We start from the raw sequence: 14,891 nt of genomic DNA, 5'->3' as shown, positions 1-14,891 counted from the left end.
GAAACTGAACGTGTTCAGCAGGCTGATAGCAGTGAAGTTCATTGCTTTCCTCTCTTAAATTTGTAGAAATTAACTAAAATTATTTACCCTTGGTTTAGTACTGAAAGATGGTGCAGTACAGTGGGTGTAGAAACTGAAGTAGAATGTGCCCGTTTCAAATATCTTTCATGTAATTAACTTTCTATAAACTTCATTTGTTATGTTGACAACTTTCCAACAGAGGGAGCAAGACTGAAATAGAGACGCTGGCAATAGCACTTAGACTTATATACCGCTTCATAATGTTTTACAGCTCTCTCTGGATGGGTTTAGTTTGCATATTGCACCCAACAATCTGGGTCCTCATTTTACCAATCTCGGAAAGATGGAAGACTGAGTCAGCCTCCAACCCCGTCAGGATCAAACTTCAGGCAGGGTGCAGAGTTAGCTTGCTGTACTGTATTCCCTACCTCTGCACCATCAGGGCTCCTAAAGCTGATATCTAGCTGCTAAATTCTATCCTGTTATCAGAAAACTGACTAACAAAAGTTTTCATAACAAAGCTGCTGGAATTTGTCTGTCTATCTATAGTCCTTGACTTAAAACCATTGACTTAGCAACTGTTTGAATGTTACCACAGTGCTGAAAAAAGTGGCGCATGACTGGTCCTCACACTTGTGATCATCCTAGTATCCCTCCAGTCACATGACTGCAATTCAGACGCTTGGCATTCTATTTTCAACTTTTTGTAACCACATGTGATTCTCTGGATTGGTTCATACAGCATGGCCATAGGACATACTGTTGAAGTCCATGGAAAAATGCAACTTGAGGGTATATCATTATTTTCAAAAATGACAAAAAATGGTGTACTTCAATACTTTATTGGTATACAACTTCAGAGAAGTATCAGTTGTTAATATCAAAAAATCAGTTGTTATCAGTTGATAGATATCTAATGTTTCATAATATAGGTTTATTGGTAGAAAATTAGAATGTCTGTTGTATGATTAAGATTATACTGGTATCCTGATATCCAGTCAAAGAACATAAATGCCATAGCTATTTGAATATATTTACAAGTGGGGATTTCATCCATGGTTTTAAAGGGTTTGATGGAGTAGAAATGCTTCAACCAGACATGTAATCCCACCCACCCGCCAAAAAAGTTATTTCTTCTGAGAGACTATTAGGTTACCAATCTCTATCCATCCACATACTTGCCAACTTCTTTCTATGGGAATCTGCTGGCTATGGAATCTCTAAGATGGTAATCATAGCCTTATGGTCTAAATCCCACCTTTTCTGGTAAATGGGTCAATTTATATAAATAAGCCAACAGATTAGTTTTGACTTTCCTTCTTTTAACCAATCTCGATTTGTTTTTTGTTTTTGCTTTTGTTTTTTTAAATTAAGACACCTTAGTAAATATTTATGATTTTTAATCATAGCTTTTAGACAGCCACCATATACATCCAAACTGATTGAAAGCCCCATTGAACTCAATAGGAAAACTATATTTAGGTCAGCATTGTAAATCTGACAATTTGCAATAGATGGATTGATTACGTGCAGTCAAGTTAAGAGTCGACTGTTAGTGACCATAAAACAGACCTTGTCTGAATGACCTGAATGGCCTTTTATATCTTATAGCTACATACTGTGAGACTTTGGTAGTACCTGGGTAGGAGACAACCATTGGAAGTCCACAATCATTCTGGAAGGAGTCAGGGGCAACTGTATTATTGCCAAAACCCTATCATGAAATGACTATGAAGTGACTAAGACCTAAGCTTGACTTGAAAAGATATAGATCCAGTGTGGGATTCAAATAATTTAACAACCGGTTCGCTCAGGATCACGTTGGCTGTCATAGGAGGCATGGCCCATCCCCACACTCCAGCTCCACCGCATATGCTGGATGAGCTTCCCGCAACGGCCAACCGGGGCCAATCAGTTATTAAATTAACCCCGCCCACTATCAAAGTGGATCCAGGGCACTGTGCTGGGCTGCAATGGAGAAACGGACAATGGAGTGGCTGGCGTGAGGGAAGGAGGAGGAGCAGGGAGAAGAAAGAGGGAAAGCAGCCTTCTCCTTCCCTCATGCTGGCCGCTCCATGGCCCGTTTCTCCACTGCAGCACCCTGGATCCACTTTGATAGTGGGGTGGTGGTGGTGTAATTCAACAACCAGTTCACATGAACTGGTTCAAACCGACTGAATCCCACCACTGCATAGATGCATATCATTTCAAGTCAAGCTGAAATCCCAGCCACTTCATAGTCATTACTTCAAATATACAATTTAACATCAGTATTAAATTTAATTAATTTAATTTATTAAGTTTATGCTGCTGATCTCATCACAAGGATATATATATTTATCAAGTGTAATTGGTGTTGTTTTTTTAAAACCTACAACAGCTAATTTAATCGCTACTTCGGAGCTCCTTGGAATTTTCTTGAGAGGCAGTCATTGATTCTTCCACGTGGCTATGAGGATCACTCAGATTCCTCTCAGCTGACAGGTCAATTTCAACACTTTCGGATGACTGGTAGCTATCCAGCTGGTCATTTTGATAATCTTTGGACTGGCGACTGTCATTCCGTCTATTTTCTTTACTCTCAGAGGATTGGCTGCTGTCACTTACATGGACTTTCCTCCCCGTGGGCTGCTTTTTATAATGCTGACTGTTCTTTTTCCTCAAAATGTCATGTCTGTGACGCTGCTTAGCTGCATAGCTTCTGTATATCCCAGTACTAACTTTAGCAGATTTTTTGCCTACCCTTGGAACTTTTTTCTTCGCGGTGGACAAAAAGTGTCCTTGAGCTTCAAGTTGACCATTCTTTGGAATATGAGTGGCATGTTGTATATTGCTATGGGATCCATGAGATAAAGAAAGGGCATTTTTGTACTCAACAGCTTTCCCCCCGTGATATTCGGCCTCTGTGTTGGAAGGTTCTATAGTATTACTCTTACTCTTTTTGAGTTCTGCAACAATTCCAGCGCCTACATGGAAATTGGTATTTTCTTTATTATCATTATCCATGTCTTGAAATGTAACACCAAATCTCTCTTGACTTTTCTTGTTCAATTCTGGATCATTCAGTGTGACTCTATAATTTTTTCTGTTGATCTTTTCACGATTGGCAAGTTCTTTTCGAAAAGCTTTGGGGAAACCAACATCTTCTTTAGATTTTTCATTGGTGACATTAAGGGTAATTTTATTGCTTTGTTTTTTTGCGTCAGGACCTGCTCTTCCATTGTCAGAAATTCTTGTACGGAAAGTAACTTCACCCTTCAGAGGTGGTTTGGTCACTTCAAATCTACCCACAAGACTATTGAGCTTTCCACTCAGTGTAACTTGATGTGTGTTTGTTTTATCTGGACTAACCTCTTGATTTATTAGCCTTCCTCTGACATCAACTTTCCCATAATCCTTTTCATGTTTTCTGGAAGGGACAGCTACTTCCATACATTTGTTGGACTGCCCCCTAATTACATCTTCAGTTGTTCCATCTTTCTTATGTTCCTTGTTAACATTCATTTCTTGCACACGGCTGTTACTAATGGAATCAACGTTCACTTCAACCTTTCCATGTGGCTTGCTAATTTTAGATGCATTCATTGGCCTATCCAATTTCCTAATGATCAGAATGTATTCTTCTCCCTCTTTCTTGTACACTGTTGCATTGCTAATACTTTTATCATTAGGTGCTTTAATTCCACTAGACTTTGAAACATTAATGTAATTGCTTATGGGCTCAATTTTCTCCAGGAACTCTGTAGAAAGATTGCTTTGTACATCAAAATGGCTAGCTAATTTGGAGGTTTCTTTGCCCTTTTTGCCCTTGTATAACAGATCGATGGAATTGCTTTCACTTTTGTCTGGCTGTTTGTTGGGAGCATCAGTTGACCCTTTCAGAAAGATTTTTGAGTAATCTTTCCTTGGTGGGTCCTTAGTTTTCTTAGGTATGAAAATGTTTATTTCTGAAGAGTCTATGGCATTGTTTTCTTTTAGTCCAATTTTGATATCGCTATGTTTTAATGGCTTGTTATTGTTGGCTACTCCAGAATTAATATCTGTCTCTTTCACTGGGATTTGGTGGTCTTTATCTTGCTCATGGTCCTTATTACCAGTAGTGACAGCATGATGGAAGCCAACTTCATCAGGGAAATGATTTCCACTTCCTTCTATTTCACCAGTCATATATCCAGTAGAAAATTCATTCCTTCTTTTATCTTCAAAAAATTCTATGGGACGCTGGTCCAAATCCCACTTTCTAATGTTCCCATGATGTCCAATCAAATCCTGATTGTTTTCAGGAGTTCTTTCCAGGCTCTTATTTCCTATTTCAGTTAAATATTTTAGCTTGTCATTTGTCATTTGTTCAATTTCAGTAAGATTGTCAACCAGATCTCTGGATTCCGGCACAGGATCAGGAATAGGATTGGAAATATGCACATTGTCTTCCTTCTAAATTGCATTTCCCCCCCCACAAAGTAAAATAAAAAAATAAAAAATGGTTATTTTGGCAAGAGAATACCATTATATGGCTCATTGTTAACAGCGAACAAAGACATTATTAATCATTAAGGCTAAGATAAGGTATAAGGAACAGAGTGGTGAAATTACTCTCTCTTAGTTACTTCCAGGAAAATAGTTCAACTTGGATTAAAAAACAACAACTACCAAATAAATACTCTAAATGGCAGTACCATTGCCAGGGTGTGGTGTTTCTGTGTTTCCTTCCTTTTTTGTTCCAAATACTCTAATTGATTCAGAACCTAAGTCTAGAACCCCCCCAGTCCAGAATGCAATCAGAAAAGCTCTTCAAATTTTTCAGGGCTTCTGTATTATGAATTAAAAGCTGCTCGTTTTATTTCGTGCACATTTATTTTCTCCTCTAGCTTGCTAATTGCCTATGTTGATAAGAATGGTTGCACACCAGTTTCTTTTATTGGAGAGAGAAAATAATGGTTTAGGGATATGAATCCCTGGCCTGCAGGCTACATATGGATTCTGACAGTTCCCCGTTCACTCTGCCAAAATCTGAGCAGCTGCTCTCCTGCTCTCCTTGTACCAGGAAATCAGGAACTTGACCAGGAGGTGTGATGGTTTGTGAAAATAAACTTGGGAGACCTGACAAAGAGTTGCTGCTTGGTGAATGGTCAGAAAAGAGGCAGCATCGCCCACAGCTGCATAGTGAGCAGAGCGAGAGGCTCCAGAAAGACTCTGTCCAAGTTCTCAGGCTGCAAATGTGATGGTGGGGAATTGTAACAGAACAGAATAACAGAATAACAGAGTTGGAAGGGATCTTGGAGATCTTCTAGTCTAACCCCCTGCTTAGGCAGGAAACCCTATAACCACTTTAGACCAATATTTGTCCAATCTCTTCTTAAAAACTTCCAGTGTTGGAACATTTACAACTTCTGGAGGCAAGTTGTTCCACTGGTTATTTGTTCTCACTGTCGGGAAATTTCTCCATAGTTCTAGGTTGCTTCTCTCCTTGATTTGTTTCCACCCATTGCTTCTTGTTCTACCCTCAGGTACTTTGGAGAATAGCTTGACTCCCTCTTCTTTGTGGCAGCCTCTGAGATCAGGGGTGTCAAACTCATGGCCCACGGGCCGGAGACGTCACATACAGCCCATACCCACCCCAGCTCTGTGAATGGGAAAAAACATCATGAAACGTCAAGTGATGACAACGTGACATGGTGAGTTTGACACCCGTGCCTTAGATATTGGAACACGGCTATCATGTCACCCCTAGTCCTTCCTTTCATTAAACCAGATATACCAGTTCCTGCAGCCGTTCTTCATATGTTTTAGCCTCCAGTCCCCTGATCATCTTTGTTGTTCTTCTCTGCACTCTTTCTAAAGTCTCAACCTCTTTTTTACCTCATAGTGACCAAAACTGGATGCAGTATTCCAAGGGTGGCCTCACCAAGGCATTATAAAGTGGTATTAGCACTTCTCGTGATCTTGATTCTATGCTGTGTTAATACAGCCTAGGCCTGTGTTGGCTTTTTTGGCAGCTGCTACACACTGCTGGCTGATATTTCTACTTACAGACTTGTAAAATTCTGTTAATGAAGGTTTGCAATAAAGTAGAATTTGGTCATTTACTTATGTTTCTTGTCTGGTCTATCTTAGAAGGCTGATATCAGAGTGAAAATTCCCTTGGCAGCATCTCTTTGCCCAGTTTCACCCAGTCTCCCAAGGCTATTCCCACACATTATTATAGCAATAGATAATAGCTTCTTTACTTCCCTGTCCCCCAAGCTCCCTACAGAGTTTTAAAAAATCCTTAATACAACATGGGGATGTGGTAGCAGTGGGAAGTACTGCTGGGAAGAAAAGACATTACCTACCCTTACTAAATTAGATAAACCTTTTTTTTAAAAAAAAAAAATCACCTCTTTGCTGAGGTCAGCTTTTAAACTATTTTTCCTGCAAGACTTTAAATTTTAGTTAAACTTTAAACAACTATTGTTATATTGCCAGCCAAGCCTGCTACTGGTAAATAAATATATTTTACAGGTAGTAGTAGATGTAGCAGCTACAGTACATAGAAATTATTGAATGAAATTATACTGCCTTGGCATACACTCAATGATAAAGATGGAGATAAAGGAAAAAAGTGCACAAATAAAAATATTATTTTACCTTAATCTGTGTTTGATTGTTTGGCTTCGAAGAGGAATACATATAATTAAATATGTAAAACCCATGCTTGGAATGACGACTTTTGACTGTTATCTGGGGACAAGAAAAATCAAGCATTAGAAGCATTTTTTGAGTTTTTAAGAATAGAAGAGGTCAACTTATACCCTACAATCAGGGGTGGGATTCACATTTTTAAGAACCGGTTCTGTGGGCATGGCTTAGGTGGTGGGCGTGGCTTGGTGGTCATGTGACTGGGTGGACGTGGCTTGGTATGTTATTGGCTGGGTGTGGCCAACTCAATAATCACTCACATCGAGGCACGCATCTCCTCACCTGGCCTCTCATGACTGTGGGGATGCTGCAACAGTCATAAGTGTGAAAAATGGTCATAAGTCACTTTTTTCAGTGCCATTGTAACTTTGAATGGTCACTCCGCACAAGCAAAGTACCAGCAAAGGAGGGGGGAAAAAACTCCAGAGAAGTTCCTGAGACAGGAAGTCTAGTCCTGCCAAGAATGTAATAAGGGTTAACGGAGAGGCAGTTTCTGTAAGCAACAGCAGAATGTTTCCTTCCTGCCTTCCTTACAGGATTAGGCCAATAATTTCTTCTAACAACTGGTTCTCTGAACTGCTTAGAATGTTAACAACCAGTTCTAGCAAATAGGTGCAAATTGGTAGAATCCCACCCCTGCCTACAATACTTTTGACTAGAACGCATCAAGTCACTTTCTTGAGCTTTGATTTCTATTTATTTCAGCCATGGGAAGGAGAAAAATAAAACAGAAATCAAAGATATCAGTTGTATTATCATCAGTATTGGTGATCACAGATAAGCACATTCAAGTTTCAACCCAACAATTGTTGTTTATATCAATTTTTTACTAATTTAACTTTTCTCTGATTTTCTGGAAATTATTAGAACCACTAGAGGGCAGACTTGATCTTTTTTTTTCCCCAGACTTGGTTTTGTTGTTTTAGAAATATGTAAAATAGAGTTTCTAGTGCAGGCACCAAAATATTTTTTTAATGCTGTAAATCTCAGGAGTTTATCAAATCTGATAAGTTTTTACTAAACTCAATTAAAATAATCTCAAATTTTTAGGAAAGAACACAAAGTAAATGTTACTGCTGCTTTTATTATATCCTCATTGTTTCATTAAAGTATATAGATTTTTAAAAATCCAAGAAACTTGCAAATAAATACACAATGCATTGTTAGAACCACTTGAAATACTTGAAATAAACCTTGAACTCTTCAACATCCCAGCTGCCAAAGTAGAAAAACTGCTTCTTTATTGGAGAAGAACTGGCATCACTTTCTCCATCACTGAAAAATCTATTTTCATTGAGACAACTCAGAAGAGATACACACATGACTCCATTTTGACACGGTGGTGGAGTGGTTAGAATGCAGTATTGCAGGCTGACTTTGCCAACTGCCAGCAGTTCAATCCTAACCAGTCAAGGTTGACTCAGCCTTCCATCCGTCTGAGCTCGGTAAAACGAAGACCCAAATTGTTGGAGGCAATATGTTAACTCTGTACACCACTTAGAGAGAGCTGTAAAGCACCATGAAGCAACATATAAATCTAAGTGCTATTGCTATTGACATGGAATTATTTGATTCAGTTAACTAATGCATTGAGTGAATTAGTCTTTAATGAACTGAGATTCATAAAGTAGGACATTCCATATTGTTGAAATGTACAGTATATTTCATAAATGTTGAAATGGATATTTTCTCTCTCTCTCTCTTGTTTGCTTGCACAGACTTGTAAACAGTTGTACAAGTTGTACGGAAGTTACAGCAGCACCTCTGAAAACTACTTATGACTCCCAAGTCTCAGCTGATTGGCTGTTGCTCTGCACAGGAGAATGGAGCTGGAAAGCAGGTTAGTGGGGTGCAGAGGGAATGGGGATTTTACAATATCCTTCCCCTGCCATGCCCACCAAGCCATGCCCACCAAGCCATGCCCACAGAACCAGTAGTAAAAATTTTGAATCCCACCACTGGCAGGAAGTAAAGCACTGGGTGTCTCAAAGTTACAGGACGTATTGGGAAGCCCAGAGGCATCCTGTGTTCCATTGAACTACCCAGCATGGTCATTTAATGACCGCATCAACCGCAACAGGGAAAGCAGGAAGTCAGGGTCATTAAGTGAGGCCATCTTTCTTAACAGCCATCACCCCTTGTGGCCGTAATGGGCAGGCTACCTGTGTTTCTTCATTACTGAGAAATAGAAGAAACTATATTTTTATCACTATGATGGTTAAAGTTACCTTTCAATTATATCATCCCATTCCTCCTGCTGTTCACTTTTCTCTCTCTCTCCTGCACAATCTTATTCCAGTCTAATCTTCCCCTTCAGGGTGGCCATTTTAGATCACCGCTTCAGACGTCTTCAGGAGGGAACAATTGCCAAGCCTGGGAGGGGATTTGCAACTCCCCTCTACCCAGCTGACGGTCTCCCCTTCCTTTGCCACCCATGAGGCAGCTTTTGCCCCAAATCCAAAGGATTGGGGCTCTCCGACACTGAAGCACGAACCAAAGCCGCGCACAATTGCAGTCAGTGGTCCGTCTTTGGGGAAGCTCAAAACAGGAAGATGATGGTTAAAGTTACCTGGTGTTCTCCAACACATTTCTGCTTTCCTTTTCTGTAATGGGTGTGAAGCTCCTGGAAGAAAATGGAGGAGACCCAGAATGACAAATCATTCATCACCAAAGTTAATAATTTCATGGGCTCAAGCTAAGGCACACAAATTTTAGAGGGCTGAGGTAATATGCTACAACAGTTGGGTGTGACCAGAAGAGAGAATTGAATGGAGTCAGAATAAAAATTGAATTGATTGAATTTCAATGTAAACGAAGGAAACTTCCACTCTATACTTTTTGCATTCTGTCATTCTCACAAATCAATCTGAAGTCCTCTTGCAACCCCCCCGAATTTCTATTTCGATTGTTGAGCATAATATGGAGTGAAGCTTTCAACCAAATTGATGCTACCACTAATCAATTTGGGAGACTGAAAAGAATATCATTTAATCAGTGCTTTGCTTGTAACTACTGACAGTCTTGGAACAAGAAAAATCCCATTATAATAATCCCCCTACCCACCCCCTCAAAAAGGAAGTAGAAAATAATTGTTTAGAAACACACACACACACACACACACACACACACACACCATCCCTATCTTCAGGACATATGTCTATCTGTTCACCTGCAAACAAACTAATTCTGCATTGTTATATTAGAACACGGGATGCAAAAATGCTATCCTTCTGCATTCAAAAGCATCTTGCAAATTGTGATATTGAAATTATTGAATCTAGCAGCTAGAAGGCAAACTGAGGAAATGGAAAAATGGCCAACCATAAGTTCATCATAATCACAGTTAATCGATAATTGATCTAGGAATGGGGAGATCTAGATGTAATCTACCGTCATCTGTGGAAGTTTACAGGGTGACCTTGGGTCACTTGTTCTCAAAGAGAAAAATAGGTCTTGCATTACACTCAGATACAAATGTGTGCCAAATAAAAATGCTGCAAAGATACTGCTATTGCTGCATCACCGCCAGTTTTTCTCTTGTTTTAAACTATTTCAAAGCTAGAAATAAATCATTTTAGCATTCCAAACCAGTCAAAATTAAGAGAACCAACAAGCTTGGACCTGATTCTGAACTCTGCAAAGCTCCTTTGTAAAAGTACCCTACATTTAAGTAATAAAGTCTCTTCATACAACTATTTTATTTATTTGAATTTAATAATTATAATCTATATATATAAAAGTGAAATGCCACTCACACATCATCACAAAATCTCCAGAATCATAAAGCCTATAAATTTGAAATTTGGCACGTATGTTCCTCCTGACTTCTAGGTGCTCACTAAGAAATTATTTTTCAAAATGATCATCAGAGCATTAGCATTTCCTATAGTATTATTAACACGCTCCGATGCTAAGGAGTTCTACTCCCGCTCCCCCACCTGAAAAGAAATCTGTTCCAAATGCAAAACACAAGCACAGGAGAGGAGTTTCAGTTTTAGTTTCACAAGAGCAACCAGCTTTAGTACAGAACAGTTGAGCTAAGCCAGGCCCAGGCTCCTTGCTGTCTCCTTCTTACTCACACAGCAAATACTGTTTCACTTTCCAAACAGCCCTCAATTCTCTCACACATTGACAGGATGCTAGGCAGATGAATACCAATGGATGCTGGTAGGCAGAGGCACAATCCCACCCCTTATTTTCCTCCCCAAAAGCTAAGCCCGACCACATAGTTTCGTAGTGAAGCATGGGTGTCGAGCTAGTCTCTAAATATAATTACAACCTGGCATAAAATTCTGGAGGCAGGGGGAATTGCAGTATAATGCAGTGACTAAGGTATGTATTAGTAGCTTAGGCTGGGTAACTTAGGGCTTGCCATTTTGTGTCAACAGTAGACTGGGAAGACATCTACCAATTTGTGAAGATGATCAGGCTGAACCAAGGATGGGGTGAAACACATCATCAATTTGGAGTCTCTATGCCCATAACAAAACTAAGTTCAGCTCCCATTGACTCCTGTTGACTCTTATTTGGTGGCAATTTGCCTTGACTGTTAGTAGTTCAGAGTCTATCATGAAATAAACTTGCAGTAATTTTGAACTCTATCCTGGTTTCTGATTTCTTGCACTGGACACAACTCACGCTAAACCAGCATGATAAACTAAAGCCCATAACCCTTAATAAAGCTGTCTTCATCCTATCATGATTGACTTTGTCTGAAAAAGAGCACCCAAAGTACACATTTGCAAATCAGATCTTCCTTTTTCTCATTTTTTGAGAAGCGTTCTCTTTTTCTCAACGTTGAAATGGTTTTCTTGCTAATGTTCTTGGTTCAAAGAAGGGATGGAGAATTCCCTCCAGCCACCATCTGTCTGATTATGACCTAGATGCCAAGATACTGGGTATTTCCCTCCCTTGGTCTAATCATTGCATATATATTATTCCAGTCTTGCATCAGTCTTGATGTGCTTCAGATATATTACATTACAGCTGGTCTATTGACTCTGTTAATCAGCAGGCACTTACAATGGAAGAGTAAGCATAGATGAACACAAAAATCTTAGCTCATATACAGTATATATAATAGTGTTTGGAGTATAGATCTAAAGAAGCCTATTTGATATAAACCATACAAATTCTTCAGAAGTATACTTAAGACTGCCACTTAAAATTACGAATACTTACTGACTGTGCCCAAACCAGGCTACAGAAGCAAAAATACAACAGGACAGTCTTCATGTTAAGAATTCTCTAAGGATAAAACAGAACAACACAATACTGTTTATTGTTTCATGTTAGTCATCTGGCTAGAACCAAGATGTTTTTATTTTATTTTATTTTCCTGCAATTTAGCAGTTCAAACTCACCAGGCTCAAGGTTGACTCAGCCTTCCATCCTTCCGAGGCGGGTAAAATGAGGACTCAGATTGTTGGGGGAAATAGGCTGACTCTGTAAACCACTTACAGAGGGCTGTAAAGACTATGAAGCGGCATATAAGTCTAAGTCCTATTGCTATTTTTATATTTAAGTATCATTAGCATGCAATTTCTTCTTTTGATAAGCTGATTCAATAAGGCACGTGGAACCCATTAGAATAGAATAGAATAGAATAGAATAGAATAGAATAGAATAGAATAGAATAGAATTCAACACGTATTCATTAATTTCTTACATCTTTGATTGCTTTTTTCTGCATTTAACCTGAGCATGGTAAGGTAAGTGAAGAAGCCATGACTATCTCAAGGGCATCTGATATTTTCCATAACTAAGTGGGGATTTGACACATACCATACATCCCTACCTCAAATTATGGTGTTCACGACAGCATATTAAGCCGTAGTTCTCCATAACTCTTCCATATCACAAAAATTGCTGGGAATTATATGATTGAGTTATGGTTTGTTTTATGTCAGATAGCATCCTATCTGATGTAGGTTGAGAGTAAGATTTCTTACTCCATGGGTTGGATTCAGATGATCAGGGCAATTGTATGCTTTGGCAACCTAGGTAGGCACACACAAAATTGCATAAGGTATATAACTCATAAATATTTGACAGAAATATTTGTCTACTTTGGAACCAAGCAGTCTGATACCTTCCAAAACCCATTGAATTTCAATAACCATTCATGTCAGCCAGCATGGCTAACAGGAGTAGTTATAATCCAAAATGTCAAGGACATAAGGTGGCCTTCCCCTGCTTCAGATTATTTAAATTCACAAAATTGCCTAATTGCAATTGCATAGCTGCAATTATAAATAATAAATACTAAAAGTGTAAAACGCCCCCCCTTTCATAACATAGATAGATAGATAGATAGATAGATAGATAGATAGATAGATAGATAGATAGATAGATAGATAGATTTGTTTTTATGTCTTACTTACACACCAACCAGAGTTGCTATGTGCATGGGATGGGCAGTTTCTACATGTGATAAATACATAAATAAATAAATTTATTAATAAATAAGATACTCACTTGAATTACTTGATTGAGTTGGGTGACTATAGAAATTAATTGAATGAATGAATAAATAAATAATAAAATTGATAAATAAGTAAATAAAATTGCAGAGTTGCTGAAGAAGGAAATTATTCAGGCTACAATCCTATACATGCTAATTTCATAATAAGGATTACTCACACTAGTGGGAGTTGTTTTTATTACGCCCCTTAAGGATTGTATACCTAATCTCATAAAACCTGCCCACATTAAACTGGATCCACTAACAATTACTTTGAACATATCTTAGTAAAATGTTAACAATAAATAAGTTAATGAAAACCTAAAATATCACAGCCCCTCCAATATAAATCATGTCAACAATAACATACTTAAGCAGTAGCAGTTAGATTCATTATGCCAGCAGATAGTTCAAAATATCTTTTCCCAATCCCCAAATATAACAATTAACAAATACAACAAATGATTTATGAAATGTTGATAAATTTTTATTGACATTTATATAATATTATAAAGAGTAACATATTTGCCCAGATTCTATTTATCCTTCTATTTATCCTTCTATTAACGTATTCATACCATACTCCTTATGCTTTGGAATTCAAATGCCTTCATTTTTAATAAACACAAATTAATTTCAGCTTGACGATAATTATAGTCTAATGCATGGTTGTGTTAAGAGGAAGGTATCCAAACAGTGACCTTTTAAAGGCAATTCAGCTCCTTCTAGCAAAATATCCATTTAACCAATCTTAGTAATTCAATCAGGTTAATGCCTACTTCAAGTTCCTTTTAATCAGCATTCAAGATAGTAATATATTTGAAGGTGCAGGAAGACAGATTGTGCTTAGCCTAATCAGAGGAGAAGGCAGCTTTTTCTAGGACAGAAGAAACAAAAACGTTACCTCCTCTCTTTCTGAAGACCAGATACCTCCAGCAGTTGTTTGCAGTCATTCACACACCTTGTTGAAGTTTAAATTATAACACCCATGCTCAATCTGGCTACTTTTAGGACTTGCCCACAGATAACTGGGGGAGGGTCAATTTTAACCTAAAAATGGTTTTGTGGTGGAAGACAACCACCTAATGTTCCAGCTGGTTGAATAAACAAAAGGTAGGCTATAAATATCTATGGTACGGCTCAAGAGGCTTTATTGCAAGAATGGCACTTCAGAGTAAAATTTAATATCATGGCAGAGCTATGTTTAAAAGAGCAGACAGAGATGCCATTAAAATACAGGCAAGCCTGCATCATGACTTTGGACCAGTCACCTTCCCTAACCTCAACAGGTTGTTGTTAAGGGAAAAATAGGAGGAGGAAGGAGTATTAAGTAGGCTTGCTGCCTTGAGTTATTTATCAATTTATTCCTGACTGACTTGAGGTTGACTCAGTTTTCCATCCTTCTGAGGTGGGTAAAATGAGGACCCAGCAATAAGCTGACTTTGTAAATTGCTCAGAGAGGGCTGTAAAGCACTATGGAATCGTATATAAGTTTAAGCGCTATTACTATAACAAAATAATGAAGGCAGATAATAAATTTAAAAAATACTTTGTGTAACAACAAAATAGACTAAATGATCCATGTTTCTTTTTTCCTCACTGTATTTGCTGGATGCAGAAGAAGCAGTTGTTGCTATAATATGTAGAGTCAAGGAGATAAGTTTGATGATACCCACAAAGGAGAAATGGCAAAGATGAAGGCACTTGCAGAGCTTGCTAAATTAACTTC

General features: G+C 38.4%; 1 protein-coding gene across 2 annotated transcripts; it reads right to left on the bottom strand.

The window, feature by feature from the left end:
• Window positions 1-847: 847 nt before the first annotated feature.
• On the bottom strand, window positions 848-14,143 carry MEPE (matrix extracellular phosphoglycoprotein). 2 transcript variants are annotated; one of them, XM_087935898.1, is made up of 7 exons: window positions 14,067-14,143; window positions 13,079-13,122; window positions 12,063-12,174; window positions 11,881-11,946; window positions 9,269-9,322; window positions 6,649-6,741; window positions 848-4,455 (listed from the first exon to the last, which is right to left on the bottom strand). In XM_087935898.1, the coding sequence occupies exons 4-7, from the start codon at window positions 11,932-11,934 to the stop codon at window positions 2,407-2,409; spliced, it is 2,250 nt and encodes a 749-aa protein (XP_087792024.1). In that variant the 5' UTR covers window positions 11,935-11,946; window positions 12,063-12,174; window positions 13,079-13,122; window positions 14,067-14,143; the 3' UTR covers window positions 848-2,406. The 2 variants fall into 2 exon arrangements, with proteins under 2 accessions (XP_087792024.1, XP_087792023.1); XM_087935897.1 differs by having other exon boundaries at window positions 12,063-12,165; window positions 13,083-13,122.
• Between the last annotated feature and the right edge of the window lie 748 nt (window positions 14,144-14,891).

Source organism: Pseudonaja textilis, chromosome 6 (genome assembly GCF_049901715.1).
Source record: "Pseudonaja textilis isolate UNSWEBS1 chromosome 6, rPseTex1.2, whole genome shotgun sequence".
NCBI classification, from domain to species: domain Eukaryota; kingdom Metazoa; phylum Chordata; class Lepidosauria; order Squamata; family Elapidae; genus Pseudonaja; species Pseudonaja textilis.
The sequence above is the reverse complement of the archived record's forward strand: the minus strand, read 5'-3'. Positions and strand labels throughout refer to the sequence as shown.

Coding starts and splice junctions, on each gene's coding strand:
- MEPE (XM_087935898.1), bottom strand. CDS start 11,934: ATGAAGACTGTCCTGTTGTATTTTTGCTTCTGTAGCCTGGTTTGGGCA. Junction 9,323..11,880: donor GCCTGGTTTGGGCACAGTCA/GTAAGTATTCGT, acceptor ATTTTCTTCCAG/GAGCTTCACACCCATTACAG. Junction 6,742..9,268: donor AATGTGTTGGAGAACACCAG/GTAACTTTAACC, acceptor TCTTGTCCCCAG/ATAACAGTCAAAAGTCGTCA.